The 22,312-nt window shown below is 36.5% G+C and overlaps 3 protein-coding genes across 3 annotated transcripts; 1 reads left to right on the forward strand and 2 right to left on the reverse strand.

Moving 5' to 3' along the window:
• Window positions 1-2,949: 2,949 nt before the first annotated feature.
• On the reverse strand, window positions 2,950-5,296 carry LOC103435547 (cysteine-rich receptor-like protein kinase 34). Its single transcript, XM_029102815.2, has 6 exons — window positions 5,097-5,296; window positions 4,824-5,008; window positions 4,263-4,473; window positions 3,923-4,157; window positions 3,650-3,800; window positions 2,950-3,435 (listed from the first exon to the last, which is right to left on the reverse strand). The coding sequence occupies exons 1-6, from the start codon at window positions 5,152-5,154 to the stop codon at window positions 3,211-3,213; spliced, it is 1,065 nt and encodes a 354-aa protein (XP_028958648.1). The 5' UTR covers window positions 5,155-5,296; the 3' UTR covers window positions 2,950-3,210.
• A 667-nt stretch (window positions 5,297-5,963) lies between these two features.
• LOC114824951 (G-type lectin S-receptor-like serine/threonine-protein kinase At1g67520) lies at window positions 5,964-7,259 on the reverse strand. Its single transcript, XM_029102814.2, has one exon. The coding sequence runs from the start codon at window positions 7,257-7,259 to the stop codon at window positions 5,964-5,966; it is 1,296 nt and encodes a 431-aa protein (XP_028958647.1).
• A 2,286-nt stretch (window positions 7,260-9,545) lies between these two features.
• LOC103435399 (pentatricopeptide repeat-containing protein At3g20730) lies at window positions 9,546-13,586 on the forward strand. Its single transcript, XM_008373787.4, has 4 exons — window positions 9,546-10,404; window positions 10,685-11,942; window positions 12,134-12,406; window positions 12,531-13,586. The coding sequence occupies exons 1-2, from the start codon at window positions 9,732-9,734 to the stop codon at window positions 11,776-11,778; spliced, it is 1,767 nt and encodes a 588-aa protein (XP_008372009.2). The 5' UTR covers window positions 9,546-9,731; the 3' UTR covers window positions 11,779-11,942; window positions 12,134-12,406; window positions 12,531-13,586.
• Window positions 13,587-22,312: the final 8,726 nt, after the last annotated feature.

A 22,312-nucleotide genomic window follows, 5' to 3' on the forward strand; every position in this document is an offset into this window, starting at 1 on the left:
AAAACCTAAGCCCAACCCGAATCCAACCCTAAACCGGTCTGACCAAGTTGACCTGATTTGACCCGTTGACCCGAACTCGGTATGATCGTTGACCCGGTTAACGTTGACTTTTTCGGGTTTCGTTCATGACCCTTCCTAGGCTAATATCGATGTCCTGGATCCCTTTTTAAGTTTGTTTTCCCAAATTTAATCGTTTGAGTATAGTTTTATTAATTGTACTCTTTATGTGCTTAGGTGCAATTAATAGTGGCAGTTCCATTATTCCTTTAGGCACAACTTAGCACTATTGGTGTACGGTGAGTGAACCCTTTCTAAAAATACATGTTTTAACAGTAGTATTGCATACAAGAAAAGAAAGATTTAATGATTATGTTTTATGAGATAACATGCTTATTGAGGCTGGTTTGAATTATTACTATTTTTTTTATAACTCGTGTTCTTTATAGAATATCTGATGGATGACGATATAATATTTAGAACATTTTTCAAACACCTCTTTATAGTATAAATGATGGATGATTTTATACTATGAAGTTGTTTTTCAAATATATGTATGTTCAATGGTTTTGTACTTATCTAGTAGTCCCTATTCCGCTATGGGGCGAGGGATAGATTCCGTCACAGGCGAGGTTACGATGTTGGCATAGGGCCTGAAGAAATAATCTCTAGCTACGGGCTGAGAGACATAGGAAGCTGGCACGGGACCTGAATGTGATTTTCCTCTGGCAATTGGCATAGGGACGGGGAGCTGGCATGGGGCCTGGAGTGAGATTGGACATTCACTAGCGATTACTATATATGGGATATGTTTTGAGACATTGCATGACATGCTAGGTTTCAGAAACCCTATTTTTTTTATCATGTTATTTGAGTTTTAATAAAACTTGGGGGTTAGTATGTTGATAACTTTTTTATTATATCTATATCAACTTGGTCTACTCATTTTTGTTTTGCACCCCCTTTAGGACATAGGAACAAGGAATACGATCCGAGTTACGAGGCATTTCCCTACCAGTGATATTGTGCTATATTCTCTTTGCTTCGGCATCTACTATAATAGTACTTCTCTATCTTAAATTTTCGCTTGTACTCTGTATTAGATGTATGTTCTGAATGTGTCCTGCATTATCTTGTTAATTCATTGTTGGCAGTTGAACTTTAGTTTTGTGTTTTACTTTCTAGTGCACGAATAGTCCCAATTTGTATGTATGTTTTACATGTTCTTAGCATTGACATTGATTAAATGGCTTTCGTCACCCTTCGGGTGTTGGCCAGCATGTGACCAACCCGATGTCCCGAGGACATCGAGATCAAGCCGTGTCAATTAGATCTTTATAAATATTAAAAACATCTCTTATAATTTGGAGGAATTAAAATTTTGGCAAGATGTAGTCTTTTTCATGATATAGCGTTCTTGACATTTGTGTTAGGGTTTTTAGAGCAGGATAAGGACTTTGATTACTTTATTTATTTATAATTAAGGTTTAAGATGATATGATTAAGGTTAACAAGTAGTGAATTGTCTTGGTTGTTTGGGCATTCTTCTTCAATTCATTATGTTTCGGATGCAAATCTTTCGCCTTCTCCTCGTGTATATTAGAGAAGAAGATCGCTTGTAATCAAAAGATTGATTAAGATTAGATCTTTATAAATATTAAAAACATCTCTTATAATTCTGTAGGAATCAAAATCTTGGCAAGATGTAGTCTTTTCAGTTCTTGACATTTTTGCGTCATATTCATCAAGTCTACCGATTCTGCTCAGCACCAATGCTGTTTCACCACTAATCATCTGCAACAAATGTGACTGAGGTAGGGAGACAGTCAAAAACTCCCACATGATGCAAAAGGCCAGCATGAATGGTAGCAATATTGACTATTCCCCCCCCCCCCCCCGGCGGGGCTAAATTCAAGTGCTTGAAAACTTTGTTTTCCTATTCTCTTGCTCATACTAAGAGAAATTAAGTTTTTTTTCCGTTGAAAACATAAAATTGACCTCACTCCAGCATTGTTATTTCTACGACTTATTTGTACACAATATATTGTCGCTAATTTCATATAAAACTTCGAAATTACATAAGATATAAGATTTATTATAAGAAAAAGAAAACCACCCATAAAATTACAGTTGTATTTTCTTGCCATCCAAAAACAAGCTTTGTTGTAGTAGTGGTGAGGCACAACAAATATGATCCATGTGGTAGCAAAATATCGCCGTTTTTGAAATTGTACCTATAAAATAAAATATTTTTTTTTTAAAGGTCAAAACCACGTGCCAAGAAGGGGGGAGGGGGGTATTTAGCCAATGAACCTTCAATGCTTAAGTTAGTTTCTTTGAAAAAATAGAGTGATTTACGGTTGAACTGTGTAGAGTTCACTTCAATGTGCTTGAGAAGTATGTAGAATGAAGTATGTAGAGTTCACTTCAAGATCAAACCCCAACGGTCCTTGAAGAAACTTCCAACCGTTCATCTAAGATCAAGCCTCGACGACCCTTGGATCAACAGTACATCCACAAATCTACACCTTACGAAGATCGAATCAGATGATCAAATTGTAAAAGAGATTGTAACCCTAAAATCAATACAAAAATATTATTTTGTACACGTGTTCTTGTCTCGTTGGTCGCAAGAATTTCCGTGTTCACACACCCATAATGCTATTACTGGTTCTATTCTCATTTTTTGAGCTGTGCAACCAGGTTAGCTCAAGGTTTGATGATTTGATAGTTGATTCAGTTAACCTTATATATGCTACGCCTAGATGTGCATGTTTCTTTTGGAATGTGATATGGATCAATGTGCATGTATTGCATATCTGTAACGAAGGAGAACGCATATTTGGTTGATATATTGGTGAACTTAAAAGAATCAAAAGAAATTGGCAATGCTAATCAAGATATTCATACTACAGATTATCGACTTTTCTTCAAAAACAAAATTGCAAAAACTAGAAAAAGCACCACTTGAATATATGAAACATCGAAATCACATGCCATATAAGATTTATTACAGTATTTGGTCTCTTTTAGAGAAAAAAGAAAACCACCCATAGAATTACAGCTTAATTTTTTCTTCCCATCCAACACAAAGTTTTGTTGCAGTATTGGTGAGGAACAAACATGACCAAACACCTTCAGGCTTCAACGTGACCAAAATCAGAATCCGCCAACCCATTCATTGATACCAACGGCGGTCCCCTTCAAGCTATATCAATCTGTGTAATAAAATGCTGGTTTTTTTGGTTCACGTAACTCCATGCTTTGATTTGTTAACATTTGTATCACCTCTGACATGTACGGCCGATGGGCTGCGTTTTCCTCCACGCATAGTAGACCGACTTGGATACATCTTAACAATTGACCTCTAATGGATGTTTCGACTAGTGTTGGGTCCCGTAGTTCTTCCCCTCTACCTGCTCTCCATAACTCCCATGCCTGATGAAGCAAACATTAAAATCCTTGAATATCGATCAAACCGTAGAAAATGAAAAAAAACTTAAAAATAATTCTATTTAGACACGCTGATAAATCCTCTACTAGAGGTGGGCCTTGCCCTTGTATATGAGACCTGCATGTATTAGAGTGTTAATTTTGTGTACTAAATAACGTTACTCAAATGACCGTAACTGCAGTGATTTGTTTGACATACATGTCCTACTAAGTTGAGCGCACGATCTTCATTGTACAAGCTATTGTTTTTCCTGCCGCTTATAATTTCAAGCAGTAACACTCCGTAGCTGTAGACATCAGATTTTACAGAGAAGTTTCCTCCCATGACGTACTCGGGGGGCATATAACCACTGTAACGAATGGGAAAGGAGAATATATATGGTTAGTAAATCTCCGTATACGTACATGCATGTTTCTCAATTGAAAGAAAATTGTGTGAAATGAAGTGTACGTGTATTGTTTAAATACTCACCGTGTCCCAGCAATCCTCATAGTATTAGCTCCCAGATCCTCCGTGAAAATCTTTGCCATACCAAAATCTGAAATTTTGGGGTTCATATTTTGGTCAAGTAGTATATTACCGGCTTTCAAATCTCTATGAATCACTGTCTTCCTCGAGTATTTGTGCAAGTAAACCATTCCTTGAGTGATTCCTTCAATTATGGTGAAGCGCTCTTTCCAATCTAGTTGCCGATCTCTGGTGGAATCTGTCCAACATAGGGAGTCAAGTGAGAATGTTTTTTTATGCTTTATACTGAACAGATGATGAAATCATCAAGAGCTAACATTATAAATTAGTGTTAATTTCCCACCAAATAAAAAGTAGTCCAAGCTTTTGTTGGGCATGTACTCGTATATCAGCATCCTCTCCTCTTCGTGAATGCAAAATCCAAAGAGCTGAACAAGGTTTGTATGTTGGAGTTGATAGATGAGTATTAATTCATTCTTAAACTCATCTGTGCCTTGTCCAGAAAACTTTGAAAGCCTCTTCACGGCTACTTCTTGTCCCGTCGCCAATTTTCCCTGAAATCATAACCCACAAATATTTTTCACATAGTCCTAAAAGAAAAAAAAAAAGAACTAGGACATTTGTGTGCCGGCTGCTCAAACATGCACACTTCATATTGGGAAATGATTTTTGCACTCTCTTTCAGCATCCCTTGGGTTGAATGAATAAAAAAATATAAAGAGACAAAAAAAATGGAAGGGAGGAGTGTCTGTTGTTGTTTGAATAATGATCTAATTGTTCTAATTTGTAATGAAAAATTAAAAAAAAAAAAATCTCAAGAAGAAGAAGGAATGGAGTTCATTACTCCTGACTGTTTATGAAAACTACTCCCCTATAATAATATTATTATTATTTGAAATATTACCTTATAAACTGTTCCAAAGCCTCCTTGTCCGAGCTTGTTTGCTTCAGAGAAGTTGCTTGTGGCAGCCAAGACCGATTCATGGGTAAATGCATGCAAATCAGGGTTTAGTATAATTGCCTGATCGGTAGGTCTCGTAGCTTTGATGAATCTACCCAATCGTCTTTGAATCTTTGTCGCCTTCTCGCCTATTTAAATTAGTTAAGTAAAAATTTCAAACTGAGGAGAATGATTGTGAAATACTGTCCAATAAATGCACATTATGCTCAAAATTACCTGCTAAAACCATAAATCCCGTTCTTCTCAGGCGATAGCCCAAGATGCAAAACCCCATTACCAGTAAAGCAGCAGCAATGGAAATACCAATCCAGAACCACTTCTGTGTTGCATCTAATGATAGTAACAATTAATTTAATAATTAGCTACTTAACTGACAAAATTCAAAGAAGATTGCTTAGCTTCATCGGTAGAGGGAGACAAATTTCAGAAATAGTCAATTGCCAGCAGAGACAATCCGTTTCCCAGAGAAGAAAAGGCCTTCACCGGAGTTATGAAGGTGAGGTGGCGTCTGGTGTGGGAGAAGGAGAATGCACGGTGGTGATGGAGAAGAAGTTGCTAAGCTTAGTGGTGGGATCCTCTTCGTTATTTTAATTTTGTTGTTACCAAAAAATTCTCAATTTTTTAATAAAATTGCTAATTTTTTTAATATTTAATTAATTTATCAATCTAGTTGGATGAGTGTGTGGGCTCATTGCCTGTTTGAACAATTAAATTGATAGAAAATTTATTAGTGGTTTGATATTGCAACGAATTTATAAATTAAGGTATGATATTACAATGTTTAAAACATAAAGTATGAGATTATGGTTCAACCAATAGTTGAGCACTTTTATCTAATTTACCTTTTTTTTTATATACACCACTACCAGAAAATTGGGGTTACCGAACGAAATTGCCCGACGGAAACAAATTAGTTGGCTAACAGTCGTTTACCCTACGAAATGACCAATTCATGGGGCAAATTTGGTCAACATTTTAGGATTTACTCAAAATCTTTATGAGACGGAACAATGTCATAGGACAAGGGTCAGGCAAGATTTTGGCACTAAGTAAAACATTTGGCCCGCAATTCATTGAGGTGAATTAGGGGATCGTTTGATTTCTCTCTAGTTGATGTTTGTTATTTTCAATATATAGTAAGATTAGAACATAGCTAGACTTACGATTCTTTCCCGGAGGTGGTGAATCTGGTGGGTGTGGTTGCGTTGCTGGCAAAACAAAACTAGTATTTGCAGTGAAGTCTTCAAGGAATTCACAGTCCACGCTCCAAAATCGGCATCCTGCACCAGTAGTCGGACTACCAGATGGAAAGTCGAATCCAAGGCAGTCACAATTTTGCCAACAAGTAACCTTACAATCCTCACTACCAGTACCAGGCCAGTTGGGGGGTCTCGAAGCGCTAGAGTTAACGATATTGAAGTAACCCTTTTTCTGCTGAAAATCATCACCAACTTCCCCAATACACCGGTCCCTTCTCACGCACCCTCCGACTATGTTATAGCCGTCACAGTTCTGTGCTTGTATGATGTCAACTGATGCACCGTACTCATAAAGTGCCCCCCTGGTGTATAGCACCCATTCTGGCTCAGGATCAGTAGGATCGTCTAGACTAGCATACGTGAGGTAGTCTTCGTCTTGATTCGAAACAATGCTAAAATTGTACCTTTTTTTGGATACATCAGGCAAAATAAATTCGAATCTGCCATCTGCAAACACGCCACTAGTCCAATAAACAGTCCCGCTTCGCTTGATCTTCAATTGGTGTGCATCGGTGTCCCATTCAAGGCTGTAAGGCCCTGACGACACAGGGTTGTCACGAGTTCCCCATGACAAAAGTGACCAATTGTACCCATTTCTACGGTCAATGCCCAATTTCATGCCTGGTAAGAATGTGTCTACTGGATGATCAAAGCTTTGCCAGAAAACACGGATCGTTGATCCGCTAACAGAATTGACCTCTTGTAGGACAAAATTGCCGGAATCCAAAAGGGTAGCCGCGACACTAGTATTAGGGTCATTAGTTTGGGGAGCGGAGAAAAGAACGAAAGGGTCTCCATTTTGATGAGTAATTTTCAATGTGTTATTGGAGTCCAAGGTAAGAAGTGGAGATGAAGAGGATAAAATAGGTGTGTCTCGGTTGGCAATCCATGCTTTGTTTGCACCGCTTTTAACACGGAGGATGGCAATGAAGCTGTTATCGGAACCACCGATAACCTTTTCAATGAAATTCAAAGTGAAAGTCCCAGATGCCGAAAGTAGAGAACTTGTGGAGTTGAGAGTGTCCCCTGGTTTCAGCGTGTCTATTGCATCATGACAAGTCCACAAGGATGCAAAACAAACCAAGATAATTGCGTACTTGATCAGTGAACCTGTAGCCATGAATAATGACCACAAGGTTACTTTAATTTATTCGGATGATCTTGAAAACTTGTATTTCTCCCTCTGTGGCTGCCTCTCTTTTTAGTAGTTTTCTGTTCACAAAAATAAACAAATTAACAATAAGAGGCCGGCAATGCTTGAGAAATAAATGAACTTCTTGCAATTACATGGAGAATTCTCTCTTTTGTTTAAATATTACAGAAAGAGAAAGACTTTGACTCATTTATATTTATCAATACACAATACACCCATCCGTGTCATGGGTCTTAATTTGTTTTTCAATTCATTCCTTAGTCAATTGGTTTCTTTCTTCATACGCACTCGCACTCGTCCGCTTCTTAGAAACAAATGGATACTTTCCGGGCAATTTTCATTGTTTTATTATGCAATACCTTGTTATCCAATATAGATGATGTCAAAGATGGCAGCGTCAAAAGAAAATTGAATCGCATTTCCACATCAATTCATATTCTGTTGCAATATGCCACCAAACTCTGGACAGATATATTTCGACGTCTGAAAAGTCCTTACATAATATTTAAGAAGGTCAAGAAATTGCAACCGTTTCACGAGAAAAAAAAGTGAATGATTATATGTTGCACGCATAAATAACATAATTTAGTTGATTTTTTTTTTCTTGTGCCGAATTGCAACTAGGCCTGTAACTGTAAATTTTTAAGATATAGGTGTATTTGGGTTGGTAATGCAGGCATCGAGTGTGCAGCTTTTTCTGAAACCGAAGCTGAACTTCCGGTTTGCAGACCGTTAATTAACTAATAAGTAGCTTGAGTAATATGCAGATTTACCTGGTTTGCGTGTGCCCCTGCCGTCTTGCAGCATGATGAGTACATAAGTCCAAAGCTGCTGGCATGAATAGACTGCAGCAATCAATGAATAATGTGAAATACAAAGAAAATCAAAGGGCCGGGAAGAATAAACCTATCGTTTTGACATGCAGATTAAATATATGAAAATTTACCAAAAATCCTCAAGCTGGAAACTAAATGCTCTAAATTGGAAACTGGATAAACAGATGAAGGCTAAGGGAAACAGATGAAGAAGGGGGTCGAAGGGAATTAATATGGATGACTTTTTGGCATTAATATTCTGCGCGCAAAGTCACCTTGTACGCAGTTTACTCCAATATTACCGATGAAAACCAAGAGCCGGCTAGGACGGGACCAAGTCAACTACCCGTCCATAGATGCCAAGAGAAACAACATCACATGCAGCCTAGTACGTGCCATGATATATACGGACTAAGCGTAGCTCAAGCTGCAGGATTTTTATTGTCTGCTTGTTTGTATCTACATTGTTAACTGCCCTGTCTTGCAGTGAGGAGTGAGCAACAAACAATTAGCTTTAGCCATATTAATATGTTAATGAGTAATAATTAATGGATAAATACTCGTATTCCCCTGTGGGGAAATGGACATATCCCACCATTTATAAATAATATATATTTATTGTAAATTTTATAGTGGACCAAAATCGTTAAATTTCTTAATCATTATTTGAAGATTATGTCTACAAAAAATCATTCGAATCGGCTATCATTTAGTCATCTAAATGTATAAAATAATCGACAGTGCAAGTACCAAGTAACATATTCATGAAAGAACCGTTCATTTATTTGATATGCTTTGATGACTAAACAGTACATGATTCAAATACTTATTTGAGAAATGATCTTCAAATAAAGATTAATTAATAAATTGAAGATTTCGTTAAGGAATTTATTCGGTGAATATACAATATTCATAAAAGATGAGATATGTGCATTATCCATATTATCCAATAATAATTTATGTGAGATTTCGCCTAAATATTTAGAGGGTATATTAAATTGATATTTCAAAGGATTTTATACAAGTTATAAATCCTTGGAGTTTTAATGGAGTTCTATAGCTTTGGAAGGACTCACCACATTTGGGTGAATTGGTTCAAATCTTAGAGATGATGTCTAATTTCCTAAAACCTAAAATACACTAAAAAAACCTTCCAAATTCATCAAAATCCTACTTTTTAAATACTTCAAAATCAAATATTAAGTAAATACACATGTATTTTTATGAATTGGTTTAAAATTCTAATTGATTATCGTCGAATTTCTACACTATTTTACTATGCTGGAAATTAATAAAGTTCTTAAATAATACATAAAAAAAATTTGTCCTTCAATCAAAATATTCAAACTAATAAGACTATAGTCTAAGACATCGGTCAACCATCCCTGGAAGATATGCTAATTTTATTTTAAATTTGGAATTAAAAGTCCATTTATCTGAACTACACTAGAAACTAAGGGCTGGTACTTTCTGAATAACCCCGTTAAAAGAAGCGGCAAAAATATCTGTTCATAAATCCGTTAAAAGTAGCGCCAAAAATTCTGATCATAATTCCGTACAAAACGAACTTTCAAATAATGACGCACCCCACTCCATAGTACTCCACAAGCTCACACTGTCACACATGATGCAAGCCTTGTGCAAAAGGGGCCAACTTCAACAAGCTCTCAGACTCCTCTCCAACCCAACCCAAATAAACTCTTATTATTCACTGTATATGAATATCTTGCAGCTGTGCATCGACGAACGAGCAGAAAGGGCCGGTCTTTTGGTTCACAGCCATGTAATTACAAATGGGTTTGGTTCAAATTTGAATTTATATACTAAGCTGATAATCTTTTACTGCAACTTTGGTCGCATGGTTAGTGCCCGCAATGTGTTTGATAGAATGCGTGAGAGAAATGTCGTGTCTTGGACTGCTATGATTTCTGGGTATGTTAAAGGTGGGTGTTATAAGGATGGTTTAATGGTGTTTCTGAGTATGCGTCAGGCAGGTTTTAGAGCTAATCAGTTTGGGTATGGGAGCGCGTTGAGGGCGTGTACGGGTTTGAGGTGTTTGGAAGTAGGGCAGCAGATACAAGGGTGTATTGTGAAAGGGAGGTTTGCTGAGAACTTGTTTGTGCAGAGTGCGTTGGTTGATTTTTATTCTAAGTGTGGGAAGATAGAGGATGCACGTTATTTGTTTGAGGAAATGAAGGTGAGGGACTTGGTTTCGTGGAATGCTATGATTGGCGGCTATGGTGTTCAGGGTTTTGCTGATGACTCATTGCGTATGTTTCATTCGATGATGAAGGAAGGTGAATGTTTATTTTTGTGATTAAAGTTACAGTTTTTTTCTATTCTTATTAGTTGTGTTCTTTTCTTTTTGTTTGTTTCATATTTTTGAGTAATGTTTACTTGCCACAAAGGCAAAATTGGTTTCCGGCTGGAGGTTTCTGATTGAGAAGCAATGTCAAACTAAAGTCTTTGTATCTTCTGTCATCGTATCTTAAGATTTTTGTACCATATATGTATCAATACCTTTACTTTTCCTCTTAATATTTATGTCTAATTTTCGTATGCAATCATTTAACTCAGGCATGATCCCTGATTGCTTCAGCTTTGTAAGTGTGTTGAGAGCCTTAACTGGAGATAGTGGTAGCATGAAGGTGAGTCAAATACATGGATTCATCATGCAACTGGATTTTGGATCACACGAGGCTATAAGTGGATCGCTAATCAATGCATATGCAAAATGTGGAAGGGTAAAGAGAGCTCATCAGATATACAAGAGCATGATAAAAAAGGACATTATATCATGCACGGCATTGATAAGTGGATATGCACGAGAAGGTAACTACAGCAGAGATGTGCTAGCTCTCCTTAAAGAAGTGAATCTTATGCGCATGGCACTGGATGGTATGATATTATGCTCCATGCTTAATATATGCGCGAATATTTCTTCATTGATCTTGGGAAGACAAATTCATGTCCTTACTTTTAAACACCAACCTTGTCATGATGTGGCCGTGGGAAATGCTCTTGTTGACATGTATGCAAAATGCGGAGAAATTGAAGATGCTAACCATGCTTTTGATGAGATGAAGGAAAAGAATGTTATTTCATGGACATCGCTGATTTCTGGATATGGAAGGAATGGCTTGGGACATAAGGCGATTGCTTTATATAAAATGATGGAATATGAGGGATTGGAACCTAATGATATCACGTTCCTGTCTCTTCTCTTTGCTTGTAGCCATGCTGGACTGACAGTTGAAGGATGGGAATGCTTTAATACTATGCTTAAAAAGTACAACATCTTGCCTCGAGTTGAGCATTTTTCTTGCATGGTAGACCTTTATGCACGCGCAGGTTTGTTAGACGAAGCTTACAAGTTGATGTGTGACATGAACATAAAGCCTAATTCCTCACTCTGGGGAGCCATTCTTGGGGGGTGTAGCGTCCATGGTAATAGCTCACTTGGAGAAGTGGCGGCAATGCATCTTCGTGATATGGATCCAAAGAATTCAGTTAACTTTGTTGTCCTAGGAAGCATATATGCTGCATCTGGTGCATGGGACAATGCTTTGGAAACGCGAAATTTGATAGAGAGGAGAAGTTTGAAAAAAGAACCAGCACAGAGCGTTTTAGTTTCCACAACAAATAAAACTGTGCTTTTGCAGCCAACTTAAGACAGTAGAACTAGCTAAATTCGTTGTTCATCCTTGGAGAGGAGCAAATACCATTACCATCTTGCTCATGCAGATGTTTTTGTTTATGCTCCAAGAGTATCTAATTCATCTCGTTCTACTTTCGGGATGCAGACCTGTTTCACATATTGCTTCTGAACACTCAGGTATTTTACCTTCCTAAAAATTGTGTACTTTTATATTTGTGCCTTTCTTCTTGGTTTTGTGTTCAAAACAATTTAAAATATTAATATAGTAGAGCCTCACCTCACCTACATCCATGAAGAATGAGATTTGACATGTTAATATATACATTAATTCTTGAAGTGTCACTTTGCTTTTGGAAAATATTTGACAGGCATAGAGGAGTCATTGGGGTAAAGTTTAATCCACGAAACAATAATAAGTGAAATCAAGGTTCCAGTCGATATGGTCAGAGTGGAGATAGCCCAATAGGATGGCTTCCCCAGGTTAATGTACTATTATTAGTCCATTATCTTAAGAGGAACTAAGCCTTTTCAGAATGCTATGCTCAGAAAATTCATCTTTTGTTGCGCCACAAAGCAGTGGGAGGAATTGCTTGCTATAATCTCATTATAACCTGTGGCATCATGCGATTCATACCTTTCTGGTAAGCAATCCCACCCTTCTTAACTTCACATTCGTGTTTTTATGTTGTCTTCTGAATATTGAATCTTCAAAATTTGACGCATACATAGAACTGAAGAACTTACGAGTAAGAGTTTTTGTTGCAGGGAAGAGTTACCTGGATTAATAGACTAGAAGAGATAAGTTTGCTGCTGTAAAAATATTCCAACTGCTAAAACAATGTCTCGGAATCACAGTGGTATCTCATAGTGTCTCAACTTTCTAAACTTGAGAAAAGAGTGGAAGTTGAAAAATGAAAATACTTCCTCATGCAAATATATAATTCTTTTTCTTTAATTTGCTACCATATTTGGCAATTGAATCATTATTGTATGAAGAATGAAAGACAAGTATGGCTATACAAAAAATAAGAGGATCTGGATTTGATATCTAGCTTAGTCTTGGATTCATTTGTAGTCTACAAGGCATCAACGGTTGGGAGTCTTTCACGTAAACGTGAGTGACTGTCCTTAGCATTTCTCCTAGCTTGTAAGATGCGTGTCGGCTCAAATGTAACATTTACTGAAGAAGTTGAGTTAGTCTCAGTCCATCTATTACAGTTTCAAAAGAAATACAACCCAGACACGAGTCTATTATAACACATGAGTTGATTGTCGTTCTAAATTAAAAGATTTGTGTCTACTGCGTTGTTCTATGAGTGTCTGCTGCTTTCTTCTGGTTGTTTAGGGTCAATGGTTGCAGTTTGCATTCTTGGGGCTGGTACTGACCTCTACTGCCGCAGTGAAGAGAGAACACAACAGTAATGAACTCGATAATAAAGAAGGGCGGTTCTTGGTTGGAAGATTGAGAAGGGTGGTTCAACCCCCCAATGTGGTTAGGAATCACTACTTGTCTCAAACAAACAGACGCAGGAGAGGCTCGAAGAGGGGATTTCTAAGCGAAAAGCACAAGGCGGCTTTGCTATCCATGCTACTCACCAAAGGGTGGCAGGTGAAGCTGCAAGGAGAAAATGCAGCTTTCTTCTTTACATAAAACTGATATGAGTGTGACTAGTCTTATAGCATCGTTGCTTTTTCGATCTTTCAATTTCTTATCTGTGGGAGAAGATAGGAAGGGAAAGAGACTTCGATCGTGTAGATTTCAGTTCTACTGTTAAATATTGATGAACCTCTTCTATAATTTTGTGCTAGGTTCTGTTGTTCTATCATATTTCTTTCTACGAATTACCGAAAAGTCACGTTCACTACATATAGTTTGAGGCAGAGTTTCGGGGTATCTGATTCACATGGACAATGTCAAATTATCAGTACGACGTTACGAAAGATTTCCTTTCATCTAAACTCAATTGAATGTGAAGATAAATGATCTCACTCTCTTGATCATGAAAATCATTTCGCCAGCGAAGGAGGGGGGGACGGTATTGAGTTTTTCATTAGGCGGTAAGATAAAACTCACACACCACTTTTGCCAATTGATTTGGAGACCTAACGTGACTGTCACGAGGTATTTTGTCAAGCATCTTACTCGAATGACAACCGTGAGTCGTGACCAATATCGTGTGTAACAGTAGTGAGTCTACTCTAGGCCAATCGTATACACTCGCCCCTGTGTGCTCTGCCAGTGGAGGGGAAAAATTACTTTCTCAAACTAATTCGTAGGATAAAATAAGAAATAAAGGACAATACTTGCATCTCTTTGGGGGAATGCACATTATCCCACTCTTTGTTAATAACGTATCTTCATCGTATAAATTTTATAATTGAAATCGTCCAAATCCTTATCCTTAATTTGAAGATCATCTATGCTAAAAAAAATCATTTGAATTGAAATCCCTTAGCAACCCAAGTGTGTCAAATAAATAGATGGTTGTTCATGGATATGTTATTTGATACTTATACAGTTGATTTATTTTATACGTATAGATGATTAAACGATTTTCAATTAAAATGATTTTGTGTATGGATGATCTTCACATAAAAATTAACAAATTAACAATTACGATTTCCAAACCAAACGATGTATCAAAACTAATCTTACTCAAACATGCACCAACAAGCAATCAAGCCGGGCTATGAGCCAATCCCATGATGCACGTGAAAAGCAAGAAGAAAATCATAAGGAAGTGCATCATCACAATGTCACCAGCAATCACGCGGGAAAGGGAAAAGCCCCATTAGGAAGGCCACGTTCGAAAATGCCTTGGGTATGGGTTTGATTGTTTAGCCCGCTCAAGGTCATTCACAGCCCAAATAATCAAGTGGGCTAATGTTGAGGCTAAAAAATGTCACGTGCAAGCCCAATCAAGTCTCGAAGCCCAATTGTCATACAAGCCTCAAGTCAAGCTCAAATAAATGCAAAAGGTGCGGAATCAAGAAGGAGGTATGTTCGTAATCATGCCATGCTTCGTTAATCAAGCCACATATTTGTGTAAATCACACCATGCTCGTGAGAACTCGTGCATGTTTATCATGCCAAGTTTTATCACGCCAATCACTATTCATGCTAAGATAAGCCCAAGTCACATGCATGAGGCTTATCAAGTGAATTGTAGTATGGATGGTTATAGAAGTTCATTAGGCCTACATGGAGTCAAGATTATGGAAGTCTTTGGATTGCTTGGGAGCTAAAAATTTCAAGCACATAACATTTGTATTCCATGTAGGTAAGTTTGAGAGAGAACCAGACTAGTTCCTCATCTCACTAGTAAGCTAACCAACTTAGTTAGGGAAGAACCAAGCCCTGACCCTTAGAGTCACGTGAAAGCGCAAACAGACATGCATTTAATGAAGCGAGAAGCAGACTTTCCCTTCCTAGCTGATGCAGAAGTCCAACACACGAAATCCATGAGGCTAGTTACCAAAAGTAACGCATATGGAAAGCTAACCCGGGAAACCCGCACCTCAGGAAAAAGACACGGTGCAGGTTCTACGATCTAGCCTTCTTACACCAAAATAAAGGGTAACATGAGAACTAGGGAGAAAGGGAATGGAGAAACAAGCCCTAACTAGATATTCATTGGGAATGAACCATTCAACTACAAATATAGGCCAAGAACTTTCAAAAAAGAGCCCCAATCTTCCAACTTCACACAGAGAACCAAAGAAACCCACAAACATCATTCCGCAACCTTAGCATTCTCACCTCCCTTTAAGTATTCCAGCCATCGTAAGCCTTGCTTCCACCCTAGGAAACTCAGATTATCCAACAGAGAACTTTGTGCAACCATGCTCTCTCTCAACATGCTAAACTGATAAACTTCTAGCTTTCACATCACGCTTCTCTTGATCAAGCCATTATTTGCCTTAATCATGTTATCTTTGAGTCATTGATCCAACTAGGATATTTCCTAAGACGTGCTACTTCTTTCGAGATATTCCAAGACTTGGTATGAAACTGAACCAAGGGAGACAAGAAGACTTATTAAAATCCAAGTCTACCTTAACCTAAAAGTCCCCTAACAGGTCTTTCTGCGAATACAATATGTTAGTTTTTGTCTAGAGTTCATAGAGTACAGTCTCAGTGAATTGAAATCCAATATTGTACCTCTATTGACATGCAATCTAGATTTGGTTCTTTAGTTAAGCAATTTAAGCTCCGAATTATTTCATCATTTTTCCGAAAGTTCTTACCCAACAAGTCGTTCACTTTTTGCACCAGACGCTTATTCGACTATTTGCCAAGCTCAGGAAGGAAGTGTAGGAGAAGGCATTGAGGACCAACCCAACTGCAGAAGTTCTGAAGAACTGGGGTTGTAGTGACACTGACATATCCAAGATGTCCATGCAACGCCTTGCTTTGCAGAGTACTGACCTTAACCATCTTTAGTCCAAACTAAGGACTCGTTTGGATGTGCTTTTAAAATGACTGAAAGCACTTGTAGAGAAAATGTTTTTAGATTCCAAAAGCACTTTAAAGGCGTGTTTGTTTGGCCACCTTAAGTTTCACTGGACTGGACTGTACTATTTGGGTAAGATTATTATTTTGTGTTTGGTGCAAGTCGGGATTGAGTTTAGTGGGATTAAGTTGGACTCGTGCCGACTAAATCCTTCGTTAGCTGGGCTTAGCGAGAGCCCCCGAAAATGAGGGGATTGCTAGTCCTGTTTCCCCGTTTCCCCTCACTTTGCCTCACCCCACGCCTGAGAACTTACCCTCCCACTGTCTTTCTCCCCACCTCCCTCTCGTCTGTCCATAAGATCTCCAAGTCAGAGACCCAGAAAAGCCAAAAAAGCCAAAAACCCAAAAAAAATCGAAAGCAGATTCAACCCCATCTCCCACCTTCGAGCCATGCATGCAACCCACCTCCAACTCCTAAATTTTCATTTTCATTCTTGCTCTTTGGTTTGATTTTAAGATTTGCAAAGGATTTTGTGAGAGGAATAAAAGAGGCAGAGAAAGATTTGCAGTGAAGAGGAAGAGAGATTTGCAAAATCTTCGAATCCGAGACCATCCAAAATCAGATTATCACCCAGGGAGTTGGATAGGAAAAGAGGCAGAGGGAAGAGAGAGGGATTTGGACGGAAAATGGAGAAGGGAGGGATGCAGTGGACGGACCAAAAAAATGAGAGAGGAAGATGATTAAAAGCTTGACCAAAATAAATGGTTTTAGAAAGGAAAATGATAATTTAATAATAAAATATTAGTATATATAGATTAAATTAATGATAAAATATTGTAAATATAAAATTTAATAATATAATATATGAGTCCTGCTTTTTAATCCGACACAACACCAAACGCTTCACTAAATCAGTCCAGCTTAGTCTATTCTAAGCCAGTCTAGCTTAGTCTATTCTAAGCCAGTCCAGCTTAGCCCCTGAAGCTAGTCCAGTCCGAGATAGTCCGGTGCAACAAATGCACCATAAGTGTTTTTCCAGGATTTACTTACATTTTTAATAAGGATTGGTTATAAAAACTTTTTCACCAAAAGTGCTTTCAGACATTTTAAAAGCACATCTAAACGAGCTCTAAATGTTCTAAGTGGTTTTTGGGCATTACAACACCTCAGCTCATGAAGATCATACATTGCCATCCATGGTTTCTTAGTTGTCGATTTAATCATTGCATTCAGGCCACATAATTCAATTGTACATTTGGTGGGCTACTTTTGTGGTTGACAATTTCATTTTAATCAGTCCTGTGAATTATTTGGCTATTTTTGTGCCAAAATAATGGCTCAAAGCGTCAGGTGGCATGCTAAGAGCAAGTCCAGCGTATCAAGGCCCCTTAGGGCAACTTCCTATTGAATAACCTCCAGTGAACAACAACTGCCTTTAATGAATAATAATTGTCTTTTGCATCTCCACTTTTAAGGCCATCTCCAACTGAAGGGTCCAAAGGGCCGAAAACCGTCTCTAACAGAGGGCTAGGCCAAATGGCTAGTGGGCCCTACGAAATCTGAAAGGGCCAAAGGGCTAGCCCAATCCAACCAACCAACCAACCCTGGGTTGGCAAAAAATGTGAGCATTCCTGTCGAATATAACCGACAAGATTGCTAAGCCAAATTTTCAAATGCAACGGCTAGCTAACATCAACTAGTCGTTATTTTTGAATTTTTTTTTTTTACAGTTTTTTTATATTTTTTTTATTTACAATTTTTTTTTCCTATAACTTCTATTTTTAAATTCTATTTTTTTCTATGACTTCTATTTTACAAAATTTGTTTCATATATTTTTTTAAAATTCTATTTTTGTTCCTATAACTTCTATTTTACAAAATTTGTTTCATATTTTTTTTAAATTCCATTTTTTTCCAATAACTTCTATTTTACAAAATTTGTTTCATATTTTTCTAAATTCTATTTTTCTCCTATAACTTCCTAAGCCATTATACAACATTAAATTAAATTAAGTAACATGAAACAACATTAAATAACATTAACCAACATAAAAAAACATTTAACAACATGAAACTTAAACAACATTTTTAAAAAAAAATTAACAACATTTTTTAAATAGATTGAATTCAAAGTTGTGTGAATTATAGCCCAATATCCACCCTATTTATAGCAAAAAAAATTCAAATCCAACGGCTAGCTGACGTCACTTAGCCATTGTATTTGAATTTAAGTTGTAGTTTTAAAATAATAAATTATGTTTGACCCTCGATTATAGACGGTTTTTTGTGACATGGTTAAAACGAACCCTATGGCCCTTTGGCCCTCGGTTGGAGATTGAGGCAAATATGGCCATGTACTGTTCATTAAAATATTAATTTTTTGGATGGTCAGAGAGCTAAAACTAGCCATCTGGCCAGCCTTCAGTTGGAGATGATCTAACTGAATAGCCATGGCAATAGGCAATAAAATATTAGTATTTTTTATTTTATAAAATAATAAAAAATATTTTTATTTGTAATTTCGGATAGGTTTTTTAATCGGTCTCGTTGTACCACGTGTCATTAAATAAGAAATTACAACCCAAAGTATTTGAGAAAATATAAAATTGTGGTGGAAGTTGAAAGATAATGATAACATATTTATAGAAAAATTAAATCTTTTTTTTTTTAATTTTTAATTTTTTCAGAATTTTTATTTATTTTTTACATTTTAAAAAAATTTACTTTTTTTTTTTTTACATTTTTTTATTAATTTTTTACATTTTTATTAATATTTTACATTTTTTATTAATTTTATAATGTGGATGACGTCAGCCTTGCATCAGGTCGCCTCAGGTTCTCAAGCTGTGGATTCTCGCCTCCCCCGAGCCCATTCGCCCACATGGGCTAGAGCAAGGGAGGGAGGCAATTGCAATTAAATGGTCCCTGATCCATTGGGCCATCACCCTCGCTGGACTTGCTCTAATAAGATGGACTTGCTCTAATAAGATGGTGTGCTTGGCTTAACAAGAAGTTTATTAATACATTCACCGATAAAAGAAGTTTGCAGAAGGCCACCCGTGCTAGTTGTCAAGCCTTTGTGTAGCTTAGACCATCTCTAACCGAAGGGTCCAGTGGGCCAGAGGGCCGAAAATTGTCTCCAATCGAGGGCTATGCCAAATGGCTTGTGGGCGTCACTAGACAAAAAAAGGCCAAAGGGCCAACCGGCTGGCCCAATCCACCTATCCAGCCAGCCCCAGGCCGTGCTGGATTTATCATTATTTATATCTTTTCGGTCGAATATATCCGACAGTATTGTCCTCTTTACTGTCCGATATAACCGACAATATTGTCCTTTTTTTATGGCCAAATTTTTTTTAAAAAATTTAAAAACAAATTTCCCTTTTTTTTTCCTATAAATACCTAAGTCATTCCTACACCATTTCTCACATAATTTTCACCCTTTTTAAAGTTAAGTTGTTGTAGTTTTTAAATTTAAATAATAAATTATGTTTCGCCCTATGGTCCTTTGGCCCTCGGTTGGAAACTGTTCTTTGTGACAGGGCTAAAACGAGTCTATGGCCCTTTAGCCCTCGGTTAGAGATGGAGGCAAATATGGTCTTGTACTGTTCATTAAAATATTAATATTTTGGACGGCCAAAGGGCTAAAACGAGCCCTCTAGCCTTCATTCGGTTGGAGATGATCTTAGTCCTCACTCATAATTTCTTAGTTCACGGCCTTTTCATTATACATGATAATTTTACACTGCGATTGAAAATTTTATAATTTCAAGTTCGACTAACTAATCTAACTGATGACTAATGAATCTAAATCATTGATACAAATTAGCACTCCTGCTGAACATGCAGAACATGCAAGGGTATATCTATTTCTGCCTTTTCTTCAATTTAATTTGGTTGATATACTTGTGAAAATACAAATTCCAAGTTCACGGCTTTTTCATCATATACAGTAATTCTATACCGCGGTTAGAAATTTTATACTTTCATGGTCGACTAACTGATTTAATTCATGACTAATAGATCTAAATCATTGATACAGGTTGTCACTCCAACACATCGCCCCAGTTCTTTACTTACAAGAGTATATTTATTTTCTACCTTTTCTTCCATTTAATTTGGTTTATATACTTGTGAAATTATAATTTCTTAGTTCACGACCTTTTCATTATACATGATAATTTTACACTGCGGTTGAAAATTTTATAATTTCAAGTTCGACTAACTAATCTAACTGATGACTAACGAATCTAAATCATTGATACAAATTAGCACTCTTGCTAAACATGCAGAACATGCAAGGGTATATCTATTTCTGCCTTTTCTTCAATTTAATTTGGTTGATATACTTGTGAAAATACAAATTCCAAGTTCACGGCTTTTTCATCATATACAGTAATTCTATACCGCGGTTAGAAATTTTATACTTTCAAGTTCGACTAACTGATTTAACTCATGACTAATAGATCTAAATCATTGATATAGGTTATCGCTCCAACACATCGCCCCAGTTCTTTACTTACAAGAGTATATTTATTTTCTACCTTTTCTTCCATTTAATTTGGTTTATATACTTGTGAAATTATAATTTCTTAGTTCACAGCATTGTCATTATACATGGTAATTTTACACTGTGGTTGAAAATTTTATAATTTCAAGTTCGACTAACTGATCTAACTGATGACTAACGAATCCAAATCATTGATACAGATTAGCACTCATGTTGAACATGCAGAACATGCAATGGTATATCTATTTCTACCTTTTCTTCAATTTAATTTGGTTGATGTACTTGTGAAAATATAAATTCCAAGTTCACGGCTTTTTCATCATATATAGTAATTCTATACCGCGGTTGGAAATTTTATACTTTCAAGTTCAACTAACTGATTTAACTCATGACTAATATATCTAAATCATTGATACAGGTTATCACTCCAACACATCGCCCCAGTTCTTTACTTACAGGAGTATATTTATTTTCTACCTTTTCTTCCATTTAATTTGGTTTATATACTTGTGAAATTATAATTTCTTAGTTCACAGCCTTTTCATTATACATGATACTTTTACACTGCAGCTGAAAATTTTATAATTTCAAGTTCGACTAACTGATCTAACTGATGACTACCGAATCTAAATCATTGATACAAATTAGCACTCGTGCTAAACATGCAAAACATGCAAGGGTATCTCTATTTCTACCTTTTCTTCAATTTAATTTGGTTGATGTACTTGTGAAAATATAAATTCCAAGTTCACGGCTTTTTCATCATATATAGTAATTCTATACCGCAGTTGGAAATTTTATACTTTCAAGTTCAACTAACTGATTTAACTCATGACTAATAGATCTAAATCATTGATACATGTTATCGCTCCAACACATCGCCCCAGTTCTTTACTTACAAGAGTATATTTATTTTCTACCCTTTCTTCCATTTAATTTGGTTTATATACTTGTGAAATTATAATTTCTTAGTTCACGACCTATTCATTATAAATGAAAATTTTACACTATGGCTGAAAATTTTATAATTTCAAGTTCGACTAACTGATCTAACTGATGACTAACGAATCTAAATCATTGATACAGATTAGCACTTATGCTGAACATGCTGAACATGAAAAGGTATATCTATTTCTGCCTTTTCTTCAATTTAATTTGGTTGATGTACTTGTGAAAATACAAATTCCAAGTTCACGGCTTTTTCATCATATATATATTATATACCACAATCGGAAATTTTATATTTCAAATTCGACTAACTGATTTAACTCATGACTAACAAATCTAAATCGTTGATACAGGTTATCGCTCAAACACACCTACCCAGCTCTTTACTTGCAAGAGTATATCCATTTTCTACCTTTTCTTCAATTTAATTTTGTTTATATACTTGTGAAACTATGATTTCTTAGTTCACGGCCTTTTCATTATACATGATAATTTTACATTGCGGCTGAAAATTTTATAATTTCAAGTTCGACTAACTAACGAATCTAAATCATTGATAAAGATTAGCACTCATGCTGAACATGCATAATATGCAAGGGTATATCTATTTCTGCCCTTTCTTCAATTTAATTTGG

Source organism: Malus domestica, chromosome 05, assembly GCF_042453785.1.
Source record: "Malus domestica chromosome 05, GDT2T_hap1".
Lineage (NCBI taxonomy): Eukaryota > Viridiplantae > Streptophyta > Magnoliopsida > Rosales > Rosaceae > Malus > Malus domestica.